General features: G+C 35.3%; 1 protein-coding gene across 4 annotated transcripts in view; it reads left to right on the forward strand.

The window, feature by feature from the left end:
• Positions 1 to 22,195, forward strand: part of PDE4D (phosphodiesterase 4D) — a 600,157-nt gene that overhangs the window by 254,972 nt on the left and 322,990 nt on the right. The window contains exon 1 of one of the 4 annotated variants that reach the window (XM_069880217.1): positions 1,235 to 1,805. The exons of the other annotated variants lie outside the window; for them this stretch is intronic. Within the exon in view, the coding sequence (XP_069736318.1) occupies positions 1,537 to 1,805 (269 nt within the window). The 5' untranslated portion in view covers positions 1,235 to 1,536. Of the gene's footprint in view, positions 1 to 1,234; positions 1,806 to 22,195 lie in introns of those variants that run through there. 4 annotated transcript variants of the gene reach the window in all.

Consider the following 22,195-nt stretch of genomic DNA (forward strand, 5'->3'; position numbering starts at 1 on the left):
TGTGGTCAAACCCCCTTCCCCCTACTGAAATCCTGAGCACTGTGTGGGCGTCAAAAGGAAAACCTTATTCACAAAGGAAGGCTTGATTGTAAGACAAACTAAAAGAAGAAAAATATGTTGCACCAATGAAAATTATATATAACCAGCACTCTGGCATTAAAGAAATTTCTCACAAAATGATGATGGTTTGTTCCTGTAGGATGAATAGGATGTGTGGTTATAACTGAAAAAATTATTACTGTTCTTGCTGTAAAAATGAAGGTACCAAGCTTAAGCAAATATTAGCCTACCACCAGTTATTGCAGGTCTTTGTCCACTGTCAGTCAGTTATGAAAAACATTGAACATGTTTGTAGAAGTTTTGTCTTTCAGAATAGCTCAAGTGTACTATTGTAATACAAAAAATAATCTCAGTATTGATTGACAAAGATCAGAAAATTACACCGATATCTTGTATGCATAAACCTATGAAAAAAAAGATATTCCAAAAATGAAATTTTTATGTCTGAAAATGACACAGCAGTATGTATTGGCCTGATAAATACAAGTTTGTTTGCCTTTTTATGTTTTGGAAGGTCTCTCAATTTCTTTTCATAGTTTATTTCCCCTCTAGCTGTGAAAAGAAAAAAAAAAGGCACTACTTCCTTAATTCAAGTAGTGGTCATGATATGACACTATACTGAATTAAGAACCTTTCATTAAACAAACAGCAGTAGCTGTCATGGTCTTATTTCATTTTGTTTGCAGATCTTAAATGTTTGTTTTGTTTATCTGGAAAATGTAAAGTAGCAAGTACTAGTCTTTCCTAAATGCATTTGAAAAACAGTTGTGATAAACTGACTTGGTAGGTCAGGGGACGGAGAGGTGTCGGGGGAGAGGAGGGAAAGCAGAACCTAAGCCTTTTTACATTATTTAACAGTAGCATTTGCTAGTTAGCTTAAGAGGTAAAAGCTTGTAATCTTGATTTGTTAATGGGGACTACAAAGATAAATGCTATAGATCCTGGAAAAAACAGAAGAGGTTATTCAGCAGTTCCCCCCCGCTTCCTTTCAGCCTCCCTGAAGGTTCAGGAACAAGCAAATGGAAAGAAAAAAACAAACAAAATCAGCATGCATCTGATATTTAAGCCCTCCTCCAGCACTTTTATGTACATAACCAGAAGTCACTCAAGCAGCTGCAGCACATTAGTTCCAATAGTTTAGCAGGCAGCTTTACAGCTCTAACAAAGGCTTTGCTAAAGCAGTTTCTTCCTCCCTTACTCACTTGCTACGATAGCTAATAAGTGATCTTTGGCAGCAGGGAGGAGTGGTAATGTTTAATAGGTTACTCTGGAGGAGTTAGCTTGCTTTTTGCTTTGTAGATCATTATCGATAGGGAGACGCTGAGGGCAGGCGACACCATGTTGGAAACAGAATAGGCTGAACTAGAGTTGGAGCTTTGCACAGTTCTTGAGAACTGATTTAGAAAGGAAATACTTTAAGCAGTTAAGCCAATATTTGATTGTATTAGACCTTCATAACAAACTTACTTGGGAAACATGGCTCAGCTGACAAGCCTGGACACTCTGGCTGTTCCTGACGTGGATAATACACATAGTCAAAATCCATGGTTAAATCAAGATCTTGTGAAGACCCTGAGGGAAAACCTGTTGCAACATGAAAAGTTCAGGACATCTAGGAAATCTTCGTCTGCTTCTCCTCGGCTGTCTCCAGTTATTTCTCCTCGAAACTCTCCAAGGCTTTTGCGCAGGATGCTTTTAAATAGCAACATACCAAAACAGCGGCGTTTCACTGTGGCACATACCTGGTAAGCACTGAGAGAATTGTCATGAAATGTCAGATTAACTTTTGTTTTGTAAAGCATTTATTTCCTTGATATCAGTGCTTATATATGTTGGTTTGATCTCTGCATGAACCTCTGTGGTTGAAAAAGACATTTCTAATTTGTGACCCAAGTTAACTTCAGATCTGAAGCTTAAAGCAGTAATTTGTATAAAGTAAGAAAGAGTATGTTTGCACAAAAGCTACTTTCATTTCCTCTCTTTTATTAGATAATAGTTTGTTTCTTCCTCTCCCCTAGAAAAAAAACTAGAGCCCTAAGAAAGAAATGTACTTACCTCATTCGGTGCTATTCAGGCCAGAGTGAGCAGGCATTTTGTTGCTTTAATATATCTTGTAAATATATATTTTTTATTTATTTATATATTGGCAATATATGACCCCTTTGCCCTAAAGCAGAGTAACATACATCTTTTAACAGCACTCAAATTAAGAACATGCTAGATAAGAATGGTTGAAGTTGATGTTATATAGGAGACAGAGGCTATTATTAAAGGACTTGCTAGAATAAACAGAGGAAAGACGGAAAGGGAATCCCTTGTTAAATTATTCACTAGTACTACTCTTTTTGTAACTCGATCATTTCTTAGACGTGTTTGTGATCTAATCTATAAAAATATTAATTTTGTTGCATCTATCTTCTCTAAAACAGCAACAACAACATAATTTAATTTCTTAATTTATTTTTCTTTAAAATATTACATATGAGATTGTTGTGACTCAATAATATATCTCTGCTTTGGTGGTCCTGAGATCTTGATGTATTCTTTATTTTTTCATGAGTTTTTTTCTCCCCATTTTTTTTCTAATAAAAAAGTATTGTACAGAAAAGAGGGCAATGAAATACTTCCAAAGAAATGATGCAATACATTTCAAGCAAATTATTCAAGTTTACTTTTGTTTGTCTGAAATTACATTTACACCATAACTGTGTGACTGGTGTGTGCATTGCATATTTTATACATGTGTGCCTAAATCTTTACTATGTATGAATTTTTGTAGCTGAAATACTCCTTTGTTAAAATAATAGTTTTACCCTTGAAAAGGATGAGGAAAATGAGTCATGCCTTTATAGTTAAATAATATTTGTCTTGAAACTAGTGTACCTGGTCAGAAATTGCATGTGTAGAGAGAAAACTGAATGAAATCAGGATATTTCATGTTGCTTTAACAACTAGGTGTAAATCCCAACATTAAGGATCTCTGTTAGTCTGCATTAAATAATTTTTAAAACAGTCTATACATAAGAATATGCAGGATAAAAAATCCTACTCAGCCAGACTGGTTTTACATTGTAAGGTGAAAATAAATAAGAATTTGTGAAAGTTTATGGGGGAAATGATCATGTCTTATTATGTTATGACAGTTACTGTAGACAGTTTAAGAAGGTGGAGAAAGGAGGAGTGTTAGGAGGGACAGATACAATGTGAACAAACGGGTTTGGGCAACATGAAGGGTCAAAGGCCAGTATAGTATTAAAAAGTGTATTTTTTTGAAAATGCACTTTCTCTAGTGAGCTTCAGAAAGTATTGAATTTAGATAGAGTGCCTTTTTCAGCATAAAACATAGTGTAGGAGATGCTTGGATTTTTCCTAAATATGTGAAATCCTAGGCCTGCAGACTATTGTTGTTTTACAATTCATAGTTATTTCTAAATGATTTGTAAGAATGGCTCATCTTAGCAGCACCTTTGTTCTGCAAGTAATGAAGTGGAGAGTCAAGAAGAAAGTTACAATAAATTATCTGAGAACCTGCAAAGAATAGCTTTTCAGAAATGAAGATGGTGGAGAAAAAAAACTTTAATCTTAAGTAATAATATGTGTGGTCAGACTTACAGGCGTATGAAGGGAAGCAGAAGCATTACAGTGTGCTTGCAAAATTTATTTATTGCCAAATCCCATCAAGCCTGTAGCTACTGATAGTCTTCACTTGTGTATCTACTTAGAAAACTGAGATACTGTGTAACAGACAAGTTGTTTCTAGATATTTTGGCTACATAGGCAGTACAGTAGTTTTACTATTATATCCATAGAATACGTTTTAGTCAGCTCATACAAAAAAAAGTGCTTTTGAAAATGGAGCAGTTGTAAGCTTAGTCCAAAATGTTGTACTATGGAGGTTCCATTCTGGTTTTAATGCAGTTTGTTCTGCCACTGTTATGAACGCCTCTTTAAATGCTCTGATTCTGTATTTCTAATTTAATCTGTTTTGTACTTTAAGAATAATAGCTGAATTCATGTATACATCTTTCTTGTTTGGTCCATCGCTCATATAAGCATTACAAATTTTAATAACATGATGTTATTCAAGTCATCAATAAGTTGAAAAGCCATTCTGACTTTGGAAAATTCTACTATGTTTACAAATTTAGTATATTCTTATGTTTTTCTTTAAAGCAGAAGTTTATTTATGAAAGCAGCGTAAGAACTAAATATAGAACACTAAAGATCTTACTCAATGTTGCAGTGATGCCAAATACAGCCACCACAGATCCAGTGAACAAGAACAATTCACTTAGATTGCACCTAACTCCCTTAAATGGGACTCAGATACAGTCAAGAAATGGGTGCAGATCTATGAACTCCTCTAGCAATGTGGTTCTTCCTCCTTTCTTTCATAAGACCCATAGCCCTCCCTTTGTAAAGGCCTAGGATGTAGAATTGTGGACAACAAACTGCATTTTCTTCATCATATGGTTATTATCCTTTCACACAAATAACTGACATGTCATTTCTACTCATTTGGGCTTGTAAGGACTGCATAAATGGCCTGGTTGTGCTTTCATTTTTTGTTATGTAACAAGGTATAAAATTGCAGGATGTAATGTTCATGTGTCCATTTACACATTAAAGTGATGGTATATTATGCAAAAGGCATGTTAACTACTTGTGATTAAAAATTATGATGTAAACCTTTAAGACCTCTTTGAGAAGTTTTATGGTTCCTTCTAGGACAGTTGGAACATTTTGTCTTCTGAAAAGCATATCTTGCAAAAAAATTGTTATGAAAATTGTACACGAACTGGGTTGTTTACTAGGGAGCGCTTAAGAAACAGATGGAACCATTTATTTAAATCTCTTTTCTCTGTATAAGTTGTTTTAAGGAAGGCACAACTTCGTGGGTTTTTAAGGGTTTTTTAATATCAATAAGAGGTTTTCATTCACTGTGTTCAGAAATATGCTTACATGACTTGATTTTGCTTTCAAGAGTGTAATGAAAAATTTGCCGATTTTTTTTCAACACGCAGTTCATCACTAGCCACTAATCTTGAACACTTTCTGAGTCTTTCTTTTCCTCCCTTTTCTTCTTTATACTTCCCCAGCTATAATTCTGAATTCATTCTAACAGTTGAAAGATACCAATACTGATGATAATTGTAGGATTTTAGACTGGAAAAAATACAGCTTTAAGATTAAGTTGAAACAAAAGTGTTTAAGTAGTAGAGATGCTTGGGGTCTTAGTTTTTATGGGGAACTTTCTGAATAACAAATCTTCGGAGAGTTTAGACTTCCCTATAACTATGAAATTAAAACTGCTTAAGTCATGTTGAACTTGTAGCTTGAATCACTCTCAGTCTATAGACGATGTCAAACTATGGTCTGTAGGAAACATACATAGCAACTGAAAATAAATAAGACTTTCAAAGCTTCATGGCTATGAATTCTACTAGCCAAAACCAACTAACATTCCTCAGAAATCTGCATTATATTCTTTTACTGTGAAAATGATATAATACTTCAAGATCTGGTCAATGAAATGACGCAGAGGTGCCTATTACAACTGAACACAGAAAAGAGAAGCTAAGTCTTCTGGAATGTGTTTGACAACCTTAATTTCTGGATTGTCTTGGATGGCTCTTCAAAGGCCTTTTCTTAGCTGCCTGTTATTTCAGTGCAGTTTGGCAGGAGAGATTAGGGTGGAATCATATGTATTGAGTTTTGTGAGGTGAGAGGGCCTTCAGTTACAGGGAAGGAGACTGCTGGTTCCCCAGCTGTGTGAACAGCCAGTGTATGTGAGATGTCCAAAAGTTTGTGAAAGGATGTTTGGATAGTTTAAATCATATAACTTCCGTAACTCAAGTGGGAAGTCATTTTTCCTTTATTTTCAAAGAAAAATTCCTTTCTGTAGGAAAGGGAGGAGAAGCAAGAAGCATAAATATTTGGAGCACGATAGTAAGGTCAGTGCAACATAGCAACTAAATTATTTGATTGGAAGTATGAAGTCGTGGCATGCATACACTTGCTTTCTTTGGACTTTCTTATTTGCAGCTTAAATGCTTCTCAGTGAACACAAAATGTTCAGTCATTTTCCTTTGTTTTATATAAATTTGAAAATAATATTTGCTGCTTTTGTGATGTACTTTTGTTTGTTAAGATACAACAAGTAGTGATATATGACTTTTTTTTATTATACAAAGTGAGTTTGTTACTCATGGGTCCACTGTCAGTCTAGCTCCTCAATATCTGTCCCCTCTTCAGCTCTTCTGAGGTTCATTTAATACTTTCTGATATTCAGGGTTTTAAATTTTTTGCTCTTTAGAGGTTATTTAAAAAAAAAATACACCCCCAAATGTAATAATTTAATATGATTATTGGCAGTAATAATACAAGTACGTGCTCAGTTATATAGAGTGCTTTCATCTGAATTCAGCCAGCCTTTGTCCCCACCCATAGTAAATAGTCTTGCATTGACTTTGGCATTCAGATATGAAAACGATAGATGCTTTAGAAATAGTTTAGATAGGTATGGGCAAGGTGTGCCATTTCAAGTTTCAGGAATGTAACCGACAGAAGGGTACTGATAAACTCAGATCTGTGTTTATTGCACAACATCTTTCCATGCACTTTTAGCACTAATTGTAAAAAGCAACAAAACCTCAAGTGTTAGTTATGAGTAGGTTGTAGAAGAGTGACATTAACACGATGTGGTTCTACACTACCTGGTTCAGTGTATTTAAGCTGAAACTACTAAACTATATTAAAGCTATACCAGGCTGAAATTATTAACTTTTTCTCACTACAGTTTTCTTTCCATTTTCAAGATATGTTTTCTACAAAGACTTTTAACAACTGTCTATGTTTTTCTCTCCTTCCCTAATCAGAGGTTTTTGGGGAACTAAAGTAATTACAATTTGGCATATGAAAAACATTTCAAAAGGAAGATACATCAAAGCAGAGTAGGATGTTAACTATGCTAAGAACACTAGAGAAGGATAGGACTCATAATCTATGTATGTATACACTATATTAACAGCTGAAATCCTCCAGAGAGTTGTGCAGAACAGTTCAAACTTCTGTGAAAAAAATGTGAGTGTTCTGGAAGAATATGTCAAAGAGAAGCCAGATTGCAGCATATTTTCCTGATTTAATTAGACACATATACTCATGAGATTAAAGGCAGTGTTTAATCATGTTATAGATGCAATAAAATTTAATTAACAATAACATCCTTTTGGAACTATTAAAGAAAAATGTAAAGTTTAAGAAGAGAATATTGTTGGAATAAGAAGAAGATAAATTACACAGTTGAATATGTGACCTTATTTCTGTTCAATTAAAAAAAATCTGAATTTCTTCTACTAATACCTTACCTTTTCTCACTTAAGTTATATTCACACTTTCTAAATCAGCTGACCAAATATTGCATTAGGTTATAGTCAAGGTAATGCTGGCTCTCTTCCATTGCTTTTCAGACTTTTTAGAATGGATTACCTTACTCCTTTTTTGGAATAGTAGGTGATCCTTTCCACATATAATGTAAAGATATTCATAACAGGTGCTTAAATAATTCACAGGAAATAATTTCATTCACAATACTGTCACAGAGACATACTACAAATGTCTAAAATAATCCAGTCTGCATATGTACTCCTTTCACAGAATTTTGTTGCATAAAGAGGGCCATACTTATGCTTGTATGCAAATAGGCAATAGGCTTGCAAAGACAATATATGTATTTAACAGGATATGTGCATGCATATACATAAATTAGTGAAGCAGAGGCAAGGAACAAGCTAGGAGAACATATGCTATCTAGTATCTACAGAGTGGCTCGCAATAAGCTGAGGATGTTGCATAATGGTGTTAACTACTGTTAGTAGTTCATTTAGCAGCAAGAAATAGGACTGTTTCACCACAGCTCAAACTTGAGGACAGACAGATGAGGACAAAATTCACCTCCCAATAAAAAAAGCAAATGGGAGGCATGTTAGAGAAGAGCTTCTTATATCATAAAGGAAACCCCAAACCACTTCAGAAAGATCAATGAACAATCAAAGACTAAATTATAAAACTGTATTGTACAGTGACAAATAACTGAGTAAGGAGGAACAAGGTGAAGCAGAAAAACCAGTACATTTGAATGGCCAGATTTGCTAGGACCAGTGTTGTCTTTATAGCAGTACCTGTTGCATCTCACAGTTTATTTTGGAAGAAAAAGAATCTCAATTATTTTAATTGAGCCTTTCTCCCTTGTGGATGATTGCCTTGTACATCTGATATTTGTTCATGTGTTTTAACAGCTGAAGTGCTTTACCTAGGCCATGTTATTGTCTGATCTATTGTTTTTAATGGTGGTGTTGGGTGTAATTTAAGAGAAATTCTAAAGAATTTGGCAGAAGTGGAACTGAGTTCCTGTAGTTCTACTTTTGTAATTACCTTAGAAGCAAAGTATGGCTTTGCAAGAGTGTTTTTGCATACAAAATTTTTAATATATCATACTGAAATTGTATCACAAGTTATTATGTTTGACTGCAAACTTTTAAACTATCGTACCCTCCCAGCATGATAAATTCTAAATTCTCTGATTTTCTTAAGATTTTTTTTTTTAATTTGCAAAAAGTTGCCTTTTTTTTTGCTAGAATGTTTTTGTTAGCTTACTGTGTAACATCTTGGAAAATCTGTTAGTCCTAAGCAGTGTTCTACATTTCTTCTTGTTGGCTCAGTCTGATTGCATTATACAAGTCTGCTATCTTCACTTTCATTTTGCATGTGTATATTACTATTTTATTTGTGGCTTGCTGAAACAGGTTGTACGTTCTTCCCCTAGCCTGTGCAATCCTGTCTGTTTATTCTGCAGCTTTACACATTTTCAGTGTTTTATACAAGCTGAAATTGTTCTGCATGGTAGCCTTTATCTGTTTTGAATTTCAAGACCCCACTCTACCTTGGCCTTGAATTAAGTATTTCATCGGTATTGTATAGCTACATATACGAAACCTCAGAGTTTCAAATATGTTATAAAAGCTTCAGAATTTTCCTTTCTTTATTGATTTCTCATAGTAGTTAATATCTTTTAATAGATTTATTTCTTATGGGAATAGATGCTCTTTGAATTTGTTTAGCCCAGTCTAGCAACTAGATGTTTTTTGTTCTCATACCTTCTTGAAGAGCTTCAACTTCTTTGAGATTTGTAAGTATTCCTCTGTTTACTCTTTTGTGACATTTCTTCTCTACCTCATAAAACTTTTTTGAGGTTTACACTTCTGTTTCATAGACATTTGCTTCTGTATCTCATAAAACTTTTTTAAGGTTTACACTTCTGTTTTATGTAGTACTAAATGTGATCTTTCCCCTAGTGGTCCAGGAGAACACTGAGCTTAAAATTTGCAAGAGTTCATTCCAACAATAGGTAAGTTAACATATAAATGAGGAAGAAGAGTGAGAGAGGCGTCTCAGTATCTCTATGTGTCAAGCTGCCAGTCCCCTGAGAGAAACTGTTCATTGGAACTGGCAGATTTTACACTTGTCGAAGGGGAGAATAGGAGCTGACTTGTGATTGATGCAGAAGTTCAGTGAAATGTGTGCTAGCAAAAGCTTTATTTTTGTCCTAATCTAAGAAAAATGGTCAGTCTTAGAACTGATCTCTGGCTGGGATTGTGTCTGCAGTAGAACATGGTCACTCTTGTGCTGGGATGCACTGCCAGACCTGTTCTTTCACTCACGCCCAGGCAATGTTTGATCTTGGTCACTAGGTAAAATTGGTAGCTCTCCTCACTGCCAAAGATTTAGGGAACAGTCTTGTAAAAGCTCTGCCTCTACTCTGTTCCACATACATTAGCACATTTAATAAGTTTATAGTGGGTTGACTTTTCATTTTCTAAACCCTCAAAATCCAGCAAGCACTCTCATTCTTTCTCCCTCATCAGACACTACATGGCTAACACTTCTTAGCGCAGAACTTCTTTCCTGTTAGTTGTATATTGCCCTCTTGGTAAACATTCAGGATCTTCTGTCTCTTATTTTCACCAGCTTACTTTTACGAAGCCTGCATTCAGTTTTTTAGAACAGAGTATGTACACAGGCTGAAATGTAAGGCAGATAGGACAGTTTCATCTGTTGTTTTATAGACGAACACTGGTGGTCATGTCATGATGCTGTAATTCTAACCTGTTTTCTTCTTAGACCATGCTTTTCTTAGACAGCAGTCAGGTCTCTTCACTGTTCTTCTGTGTAAGAAGTTTATCAGTGCTCATTAACTATTCCTATTGCAACAAACAGAACTAATCAGTTAGAATATCATTGTGGCAGGTATATTTCTAACAGTGAGGTTGATTATTATAGACTGGCAGTCACAGGCTTTTATGGACAATAGATTGTCTGAGTAATCTTGGAATATTTTGAAGTGTAATAATATGTGAGAGTGAATGATGTACAATTAAATACACTAGCCAGATTAACTTTAGATGGAATATTGAGGAAGTTTCATTGAGTTCTTTAATACATTAATTTATCTTTAGGATTACCTCTTGATAGCATTACTTTGATAATTTAAAAAAAACACTGTGGATTAATTAATTAAGCATGTAAACTGTGAGTTTTTTGCCTACGTGTGGGGTTTTCTGGTGTATATTTTATCAGGCTTCTGTGATAAATCTGCATTTCCTAAGCCTTACAAATAATTTTCAGAACAAGCAGCAGGACTGTACTAGAGAAAGAATCTCCACAAGGTGTTTTAAGAATACCTGTATATTAATTTCCTTCCTCAAAATAGAATATGACAGCAAGTAAGTTTAATCCAGAATAGACTGTATAAATTGTGTAATTTTACCAGATTTTCTGAAAAATGTATTTCCATATTAAATATGTTAAAGGAAAAGCAGACATTTCTTCTGTGAATTTTAAAATTGTAACAATTTTCCAGTTATATTCAAATAAGTAATTTATTTATTTGGCAGTTACGATGAATATAATTTTACATCACAGAAGACTTGCAATTACAGATAACACATTTTCTTTTCTTTTGGGGATGGGAAAGTTCACTGAAAGACGAATCAGAAAAGCCAGTTATTGTATTTCCAGTCTTGCTGCGTAGCTGTAAGAAACTTTAAGATCTGCTCTACTCTCGCACACAGTCATACACAATAAAATCTAACTTATTTTAAAATATTATCTACCTCTTGGACCTATTCATTATTATACCCATTCACATGTCAGATATTGAATTCTCCAAAGGTGCTAATTGCAATCTTAGCATGTAGCACATTACATAATCATAAAGAAAAATAATGACTTGTATAAATGCATACTGTCATGGGAAATGGATTAGACCAAATAATTAAATGTTGAAATCCAGCAAGATCACACACAAAAAAAATCATTAAAAGGCCTAGGAACTGACTGCACAATGAGCTTTATTCCCCACATAAAAAAAAATTAATGCAGAAGAAAGATTTTAAACTTAAAAACAACAATGTTTTTCCAAGTATGTATCACTTGTTTCTAAAGAATGCAATCTATGTGAGAGAACACTGTTAGATACTCCAGCTTCAAAACTATGATTTAAGAAAAATTGTGTACTTGCAGTATTTCTTACTTATTGTGATAGTCACAGTTTGGAGACCTCCATGTGGTTCTCTTGTAGGTGGACTATATTTGTGGTGACTGTATGAGGTGTATCTATTAGAGAAGGAGCTGTTGCTGCTTTAGTTACACAACAGTTTGTGATGTCTAGTGTCACTAGTGTGAAGCAGCTGTGACAATACTGAGCTTTCGGCTCTTCATCAACAGTAGCTCGCCAAGTGAAACAATATTAAAACACATGTTGCGGGGTGGGGGGAACAGGAACCAGGCTATGAGAAAAATTAAATCTCATAATATGATTATTGTTAGCAAGTTAAAAAGTAACACACAGACTTCCCAGGCACAGAGGTGAGGGTGACAGGTTGGTGATTCCCAGGGTCATCTTTTCTACCCTTTAAAAAAGGGGCACAATGTTACCTTTCTTCCAGTCACCAGTGACTTCTCCAGACTGCTGTGACTTTTAAAATATCATGGAGAGTGGCTTAGCAACCAGATTGTCGAGTTCCCTCAGGACTTTGGGATGCATCTCATCAGGTCCCATAGACTTATATATGTTCAGTTTCCTCAGGTGGTCACGAATCTGATCCTCCCCTACAGTGGGATGGTCTGTACCTCCCTGCTCCGCATCTTGTCCATTGACCCAGGAGGGTTGAGGAGAGTGGTTGCCAGGATGAGGTCTTGCAAGCATGAAGTCTCCTTTAGTTCAATGAAGAAAGCTTCATTGGTAGGTTCTCCTTGGCCAGGTGGCTTGTAGTATACACCAACCACAAGGTTCCTTCTGTTGCCTTGGTCTCTTATTCTGATCCATAAGCTTTCAACCTGTTTGTGGGTATTCTTTGGGGACAGCTCTTCACACTCTAACCCTTTCCTGATCTAGAAGACAACACCTCCACCCTTCTTGGTCTATCTCTTCTGAATAGCCTGTAGCCATCAATAGCCTGTCATGGGATGCATCCCACCAAGTTTCGGTAACGCCAATCAGGTCATAGCTTTCCAGCAGTATGGTAGCTTCCAGCTCCTCCTGTCTATTGCCCAGGCTGCATGCGTTTGTGTATCACCCTATCACTTTAGTGGAACATTCCTTATTTCCCTTAAGGGGTTCCATGGAAATTTCCTTGTTGGTGCCTACTACCTCAGGAGCCCTCACCTTATCTCCACAAAACTTCAACTGTGCTGCAGTGTCCCCAGCACACCCTGGGGCAGCAGATGGAGGGCCCATACCAGCACCCCATCCCTCCAACCATTGTGTGTTCTAATGCAGCTTGTTATAGGAAAGCCTGATATTATTCCCCAGCCCACCCCTCACCACTTCATGCCTAGTTTAAAACCTTGTCCATGAGCCCTAAAAGCTTCTGAGCAAAGACCCTCCCTCCCCTTTGAGAAAGGTGGCTCCCATTTGATGCCTGTAAGCCTAATACCTTGTAGGCCATCCCATCGTGAATAAAACCAAAGTTGTTATGGTGACTCCAGCCACAGAGCCATGTATTAATAGACTGGACCCATCTGTACCTTCCAATGTCATTGCTCGCAACTGGAAGGAGGGAGGAAAATATCACCTGGGCCCCAGATTCCATCACTAGCCATCCCAAAGCCCTGAATTCTCTTTTGATCACTGTTCTTCGATGTACTGCAGCTTCGTCACCTCCCACCTGGAAGAGCAGTATTGACTGCTAGTCTGAGAGCTGTACCAGACTGGAGAGTTGCTAGTGATATCCTTAACATGGACTCCTGGGAGGCAGCTGACTTCCCTATGAGTATGACCTGCTCGACATATTGGACCTCTGTTCCCCTCAGCGGGGACTCTCCTACAACTATGATTTGCCTTTTCTGCCTTGTGGTCGTTGTAGTAATATGGAGGAGGGAGCGTTCTGGCCTTGTCTCCTCCACTGGTGTAGATGGATCAGCATCCACATTGTCCACTGCTTGGTCTTCCACAGCTAGAGCTTCATATCTGTTGTGCAGAGGCACATGGAGAGGCATGGGCAAGAAGGCAGTTTGCTTGCTGCCCTGTTTAAGGACTAGCTTATCACCAGTGAGAAATAATGACTGTTTCTCTAGCAAAGCCCTTTTCTGTGTGCTGTTTGCCAGCAGTGACAAACCAATTTCTTAGTAGTTCTCTATCAAACTTCTTAATTAATTTCATACACGTCCTGGCATAGTTACACAATTATGTAGTTACATGAGTGATTTCGGTACAAATTTGAAGTTTGTTTACCTTTTCAGGAGCTTTAGTGCCCCTAAAATAATGGTACTTGAATCTTAACGCATTTTCATGCAATGAATAATAAAATTATTCAGCATCCTGTTCAGAATAAAATGTGATATGGTTCAAGAGTACTTTTAATATTGTGGAAAATAAAATTACTATGACAAAAATAACATTTTCTGTATAATTAATTTCCTTATTTATAACTGCAAAAAGATAAGTCTAGCTTTTCTATAAAAAAGACTAATACAGCATTGCTTAAGCTGGTAGCTTGTGATTCACTCCTCTGAATAAAAATCTTTCAGTGAGGATCAGGAAGTATGTCTACAAAATCTGTTTCTACTCCATTTTGTATTTGAATAGAGTATGATATTATAACATGTAATTATTAATTATCCACTGCTTAAAGGTTTTTGAGCAGAAAAGAAATTCATGTGACTTGGCCAACATACTAGGGGATGAACTTCAGGTACATCTAAATTTTTCAAGATGAATGCTGAAGTATTTTTTATTATATAAATAATCTACTAAGGAGTACTTAGATTAGTAGAAAAAAATGATACTTTCTTTTTTGAATCAATGTCTATGACATTGCAGTGATGTCACTAGGAGGTCACAATGGAAACAAAAGATGAACTGCAGTTATGCATTTATTTTGCTCTGTTGAAATACAAGCATGATTGCTCTGTGATTTTGGTGTGCAAAAATCATGTAGCTCTAGAGAACATGCTTCTCAGCTGAAAGAGAAGGTATGTGCATTAAAAAAATATAAAAATCCAACTCTCACTTAAAATAGTAACAGGTGTGTAAGTGCTATGGTTACTGAGTTTTGTTAGAAAATTCAAACAGAGGGACACATGCCATTGTGAATTTAATGTAAGACTGGGTCAAACTATCCTGGGAGTTTAAACCTAGCTCTGCAATCAGCTCCCATTCTTTGGATTCAGCTGACTTGTTAATATTCTCTTGTCCTAGTCTCTACATACTTGAAATAAAACATTATAACATTTATCTCAGGAATTTCCTGTTAATATTATTCCTCTGCTTTCAAAATATGAATTGCTGTCATTGTTTACACATAAATGAATCTTCACTTTTAATCTTCTAAGTATTAAATATCCATTTATAGTTTCTTGTAGTGTCAACACTCTAAGTATTGTAGGAAACTAAGGAAACATTGTTCTTGTTTTTAATGTTTTAATTGTAGCAGAAACCAAACCAACACAAGCTTTAGGGTCTATTTCCTTGTAAGGCTACCCACTGTAGAAAAAAATCTGGAATGTTAATGTAGTCCACTACAACAAGCACATCAGAACTTGTCTATCTTGCTTATCATCAGACTTAGCAGTTCAGGGATATGCCACACTAACCCTGACTACGTCGTTCAAAGCTCAGTTGTGTCTGATTCACAGAGAGATAAGCAATGTAAAAGTGTAGCTGCTTTCAGAAAAGTGTAGACATGCTCCGGAATGGGGAAAAGGCCAAAACACAGTTTTACAGAGTAGTGATTCTTTCTTAAATACAAAGCATGGGTCCCTTGCTTTGCTCATAACAGTTTCCAATGTCTGCAAAAACTGAGACAACAGATCTTTGCCTATTTTTCTGTCTGTAAAATGCCTCTTTTCTTCTCAACCAAAGAAGTACTTATCTCATGGAAAAGATGGTTCTTATGACTTTTAATGATCTCCTCTGTTGATCATAATGTGTGCTGTACACAAGTTACATTTGCGTGGAGAAACAATTCTGGAATTACATGAAGTTTGACAACCTGTCTTCTAATCTTAATATCCTTTTTCTGTAAGCAATTTCTGAGTGTAGGTTGGGTTTTTAGGTTTTATTTTAATGCAAAGAAAAAAAAGTCTTATGACACTTTATCATAGAATGGTTTGGTTCGGAAGGGACCTTAAAGATCACCTAGTTCCAATCCTGTAGCCTTAGGTAGGGACACCTTCCACTTGATCAGGTTGCTCAAAGCCTCATCCAACCTGGCCTTGGTGTCTCTTTCATTGCCCTTCTGTAGGCTTAACTGTACTGTATCAACCTTCCATACTTGTATTAAGAAGGATTACAGCAAGATGACTGAACTTTCTAATGTTTGGATGCTGCAACCACAGAATACCTACTTATATTAACCTATCTACAAAATATTGGTAGCTATCTAACAGGCAAAATTGCAGAACTTACACATTTGTGTGCATTTGTAGGATTGCGTTTTCTAGTTGTTCAGACTGTTATTGGCAAACCAATTTAAATATTCAGTTTTAAATGTAATTTCTCTTACTTAAGAGTTATCTAAGCCCTTCAAGATCAAAAAAAGACCTGTAACATTTCCAGCAAATAAATTTTGCTTAATCTTGGCATGTTCCTGTAACAATTGTCTTTCAGTGACTCACTGGAAGGGATATGGTGACTAGTTGGAGTCTAAAATTGGTTTTTTGGAAGTTTTGCAGTTTTAAGGGACAGTGTTCTGTTTTCTCTGCTAAACTGAAGATCTGAACACAAAAATCACCTTCAGAAACCAGACATACAAATTAAATATTAAAGCAGTTAAATCTGGAATGCTAAAGTAAAATTACATATACTCTTGGGGTTTTTACTTTATTTTTATTTTACATTCTGCTTCTTGTTTATGTGTTTTCCCATACCGACAGCTATGGCAATTAGTCCAGACTTGTCATTGATGGCATTGCTTTCAATGAAATAGCTATTGTGTGAATAGTGAGTCATTCTATAGATAAGGGGTTAAGACCAGTTTCTTTGCAGTCTGACTCCTTTGTAAGTTTTATAAGTTTTCTGAGATCTTCACATGTGCTACTTCTGTACCTGTAGTCCTGTAAGATCTGTGAATTTTCTGCAGAGCACCCTCTGAAATTGTATAAACAGAAGATTATGTTTCTACAATTCTGAAAGCAACAGCAAATAGGGAAGAACATAAAATAAAAGGTTCTTATTCTAGTAGGTTTTATGCTGACATTAGAAGCGCAAAGTATTTTTCTTCCAATGCAAAGTAGGAGTATTTGTATGGTGGAAAAGAAATTTTTCTTAAGGAAAATCCAGGCTGGGGCAGTGTAAATATTACAGTACTATGAACTACAGAGATTGTTCAGGAGGCAAAATGTTTCAATTTTTTTTTCACAGAGAGGAAAAAGAAAAAAAAGTAAAAATCTCTTTTAAAAGCAAAAACTTCAAAACATAACAAACTTTAATTAGGTATTAGAACTTCAATGTGTTTCAAATTCTCTTTGCTTTTACATTCTGGGAAAAATTTTAAAAGAAAATACAAAATTAATGTGAAGCTGGCCGTATGTTTAATGTGAAAAGTATGGAGGAAGGAGTGGCTGAAATGTTATCACTGTTTTACTAAAAAAAAGATAATGGATTAATTTTGCCAAAATACTGGTTTGTATATATTTCCATATTCTAAGTCATAAAAGAAATGTACATATTCTTTTCTTATATTTAGATTACAGTTTTTTTATATCTTTACAGCAAATGCATTATTGCTGCCAGTGCAGGAGGACCTCATGCAAGGGTGAAATGAACTCATGTTGACTAAAATAATAAAAATGTTAGTTGGAAATGAAAGGCAAGGTAAAATTCAATAAATAAATACATAAGCAGACAGAGAATACACAAGTGAACCATTTGAATTTTGAAGTGTAATTATAGGCCATTGGCTTGTTGCTGTTGTTGAAGCTAACCTTATCCAAAACTATTTTTGTATATATTAAAATAACATGAATATATTGTTGTACAGCATTGATTTTTTTTGTTTATCATAATAATCCATCCATTTAGAAACTCAAAAACTAGTTACGAAAATAACTTTTATTAGAAAACACAGTCTATATATGCTTGTTTCTGATCCACTTAGACAACCAATGTAGAAGTTGCGTTTTATCTGAGGGAAGAACAAACATTTGGAATTAACAGCAACACAGCAAAATAAACAATATGCTTATAAAATGGTTCTTCTCAGCCATTGAACAGAACATAAATACTGGAATAGTGAGTCTCTGTTGTTCTTTGAACAGCACTGCATTCAGTAGTTGGAAACCAAGGATGCCAGTCAAAGACCAGGTCTGAACATGCAGGATAGGGGTGTGGGCAGTATGTTGTCAGAAGTCTGTTGGCTGTTGAGTTTGCTCAGTTAAAGATCACCTTGCAGTGAAGTGTTGCTGCTTAGAGAGTGTGATACCATGCCCATGGCTCTGATCAGGCTTTCTCCAATGGGCTGAGCCCAGTATTACATGTGCTTGGGCAATAAATTGCCTTTATGCACTCATTCTTTTCATATAACTATATATTTAATTAGGGAGAGGAAATAAGAGTTTCATTTGTTCTCTTTTAACATCCATTAATAATTTCATCTGTTTATGTAGCATTGAGCAAAAGTGACATAAGTGTAAGGCACTCCGTAGATACACATTTCACATTTGTTTTAACTGAAAACTTGTAGCAATTTGGTAGAAGTAAATATTCTACTGTTTTTAATATAAACATCACTAAATTTGCAGGAGATCCGAAACAGTAAAAATTTGTTAAAGACTTTGAAAGTTCTGTTTGCCACTGATGGAGGTGTTATGATGCCTACAAGAGGGAATAAGAGCACTCCAGATAGTAAATCAAAATGAATAAGATTAATTTTAATGAATCACTAATAAAATAATTACTAATAAAATTCTCATTTTATAACTTAAGTAGTTTTGTCCATCTATCTATCTATCTATCTATCTATCTATCTATCTATCTATCTATCTATCTATCTATCTATTTATTTTGGAGATAAGTTTCACCAAGTAAAGTAAGACTACTTTAACTTGGGATGAGTACCTCTATTACTATGATTTAAGTAAATGCCTTTAATTTAAACCTTGCATGGAACAGTTGGTGCTTAAGCTACTAGGTGCCCTCTGTGAGAATTCTACTTCCTTTCCATTCTATAATCCATCTGGACCAAAAGAGGACCAAGTTCCAGAGCTGGCAAAGTCTCATGGTTATAATATGACATTTATGTAATTTTAGTAATCGACATCTACCAACTGACATTTTTCAGGGAGTGGCTATGCCAATCATACAGACAGGCAATACTTTAGTACAAAGATGTATTGCACACATAATGACTGGAAAGGAAGAAGAGTTAAAAAAAAAAAGAATATGATAAAAAAAAATAACATGGACTGGAAGACATGAGATGGAAGAAACAGAAATGCTTAAAATTAAAACCCATGATAATTATGAATTGTAGCACCTTTGAAACAATGACCAGCACGATTTGCAGTCATTACGCATTTCAGTGTTGCCTGGAAACTGGAGTGAAATGGCCTCATTCATTTGCAGCTTGCCCTCCCCTGCTGTTGCACTTCATACATCAGAACAGAATATGTACTGAGCAGAACACAACTTAGGGGGCAAACGTTTGTAAGCCCATTAACTGTATATTTTTTCTAAAGTGTGATTGGTGCTACCACATTCAGTAGAATATAATGCTGCAGAAAAAATGAGAGTAATTTTCTGTAATATACAGCTATTTCCATTCTGTTAATCAGCACCAAATTTTCAATGAAAAATATAGCTAACTCCAACATTCACAATGGCAGTTTTTAATATCCTGTTGGAATAACTTGTATGTTTCATGCCTAGAAAAGTTTGGTGTCTATTATGCCATATTCTAAAGCAGGGGATATAGTGTGTCTTGGTCTGTTAAATATTTGCAAAATTAATACACTGGTAATACAAAAGATAAACACAGAGTTTGTGTTATTGATCAGAGTATTTGTAAAAAACTAGCCTTTTCTGTTTAAACAGCTGTAGAATAAAGGTTAATGTTTGAAAAGGCACTGTTTCCAAGTAAAGTTTTATTTATTTAGTCAAAGCTTCTTTGGAATATTTTCATGTCTCGACAAAAAGAATGTTTTTCTGCCAGTGTTGTTTTTCCATCCAGTGAAGTCAGTGGAAAAGAATACACTGGTGTAATGCCTGGTGTAAGGCATTCTAGACTCCTGCACGCTTATCTAACTAGCCGAAATTTAACTGTACTATGCTTTGTGTTTTATCAAGTTAATTCCAAGTATTAAAGGCCAGTATTAGTATTTCTGTAGTTGGGTAAATTCTGTTGTATATTACTTCTTGGAATAAGGTGTATTGTGTAACATACAAAAGCTGGTAGCATACCTCAGTTTTGTCAAAGCTTGTTTCAGGTTTTATGTTTTCACACTGGTATATAATGGGCTTTTTCTAGCCCACTTTGTAACTTATTTTGGAAAGAACTTTATGTTTGCATGTATAACATTTGGTACATGAACTTATTGAGAGATAAGAGGTGTGTTCTAAGAAGTCAGAGGAAAAAAATTTTTTCTATCGCAGTTAAAAAAATAACTTGGCCTATGTCTTTCATTAGAGGTGTTGGGTTCAAAGCTTGCTTCAAGCAGAGACCCATGTCAGCTTAAGGAAAAAAAAACAACCCAAAACCCCCAAATTAGGGTGAATGTAGTACGTTTCCAGGTCCAGAGGTTATTCAGTCAAGATTTCTAAAAGAACTCAAATACAGAACTGTAAAATTATTACTTACTTCTGTCATTGAGATCAGTGTTATTACCAAAAAATCTGATGTTGGTGAATAGGATACTGGATTTTTAAAAGAACTGTTTGTGGGGAGAGAAGGAGGAGTATATTCCAGAGAATTGGAAGCAGTTCTGCCTCATTTCTGTGCTGGAAAAAATGCAGAAATGTTTAGAATTACAGTAAACATTTTATTTCATATGATAAAATAGAGAAGTGTGAAATGTGCTTTATAGAAGAAAAGCATGTTTCAGAAGTAATCAGAGGTTAGCATAGTTTTTTTTCTTATGGTTTTTGGGGTTCTATTGTTTTGCTTCTTTGGGTGGTGTTTGTATGTGAGTTGGTTCTGGTTGTTTTTTTCTTGAGTCAGCAAACATGACTAAAGAAAATCCAGGTTTTTTTGTATATGTGGATTTCAAAAGCTTTTTATAATATACTTCATTAGGAACTCCCAAAGAGGCAAAGCTGTCACACAATACTGATTTGATGGGAAACAACATGTTGAATAAAGTTCATTGTCGATAAGTAAAATAGAATACATAAGGGAAAAAAGAACTTTAGCTATGTATAGCTAATGATGAGTATTAAATAACACCCTTGAGGACAGTGTTCTAGCAAGAATTGTGGCTAGACCTCTGCAAATACCAACTTGGTGCTAAGGAGGAGTCAGAAAGATACTCAGATTGCTAAGAACTATGAGAAAAGAAATATTGAGGGCAGCAACCAGTGATTGGATAGAGCAGGGTGCTTCAGTTTGGAAAAGTGCTTTGGTTTATGAGAAAATATATACAATTGTGAACAGTAGGGGAAATACGAATAACCCACTTGCCATTTCTGATTGTAGAATAAAGACACTCAGTGTAACAATCAGGCAGCAGTTTTCAAAGTTCTTTTTCACAGAATGCACTGTAAAGTTGTTTCTGTGGGTGTCAAAGTATAAATGAGTTCAAAATATGATTAGACTAAATCATACGATAAAAGTCTATTGAGAGTTATTCAACATAATGGTGATGTGAATTCAGCCATGAATTCAACTTGACATATTTTGACAGGAAATCTCGAGAGAAATACCATTCTTTTCTTGAAGTATTATTTTCACTTTTTCTGTAAACATCTGTTAGCAGCTTCTGTGAAAAAGAGTGAAAAATCCAGCTAGGTGAACTTGTGGTCCAACCCAGAAAGGCTGTATCCTTATGTGTGTGATCAGGGAGTTGTTTCTATGTCTGTATCTAACCAGTGCAACCCGGAACATTCCCAACCAGGAAAGAAATATTTCGACAGTTGTTAGTATCAATTCAGGACTGTCATTTTTGGCTGAAAGTATTCATCAATACTTAAATGTGGAAATTCACTGTATCAGAAGCAAGAAGTCCTTCCCTTCCTTTCAATGCTTTTCACTAAGTAACAGTAGTCCATGTGAAGAATTCGTGTGCTCACCTGAATTGGCTAAGACATTTGTATACATTCTTAATATTCTTTATCTGCCTACTAGATAGTATTGCATCAGTGTCAGTTCTGTTGAATAAACATATATGTCAGTTCCAGGAGAATACTGGCTAATTCTTATTTTGAAGGATTTTGCACTTGCTCTCAATGGAAACAACATCATGCCTCATAACAATGCTGACTAAACTGAGATGAGGAAAAGGCAAAGAAAGGGTGTACATGGTAATGCTGACAATATCTAACAAACCTTTAACAAGAAACTCGAAAACTTGGTAAGGTTTAGTTTAACTATTTTGCTCTTTGATTGATCAATTTTACATGGATTGACTTATTTTCTGAATGTGC

Source organism: Phaenicophaeus curvirostris, chromosome Z (assembly GCF_032191515.1).
Source record: "Phaenicophaeus curvirostris isolate KB17595 chromosome Z, BPBGC_Pcur_1.0, whole genome shotgun sequence".
In the NCBI taxonomy this organism is placed as follows: Eukaryota; Metazoa; Chordata; class Aves; order Cuculiformes; family Cuculidae; genus Phaenicophaeus; species Phaenicophaeus curvirostris.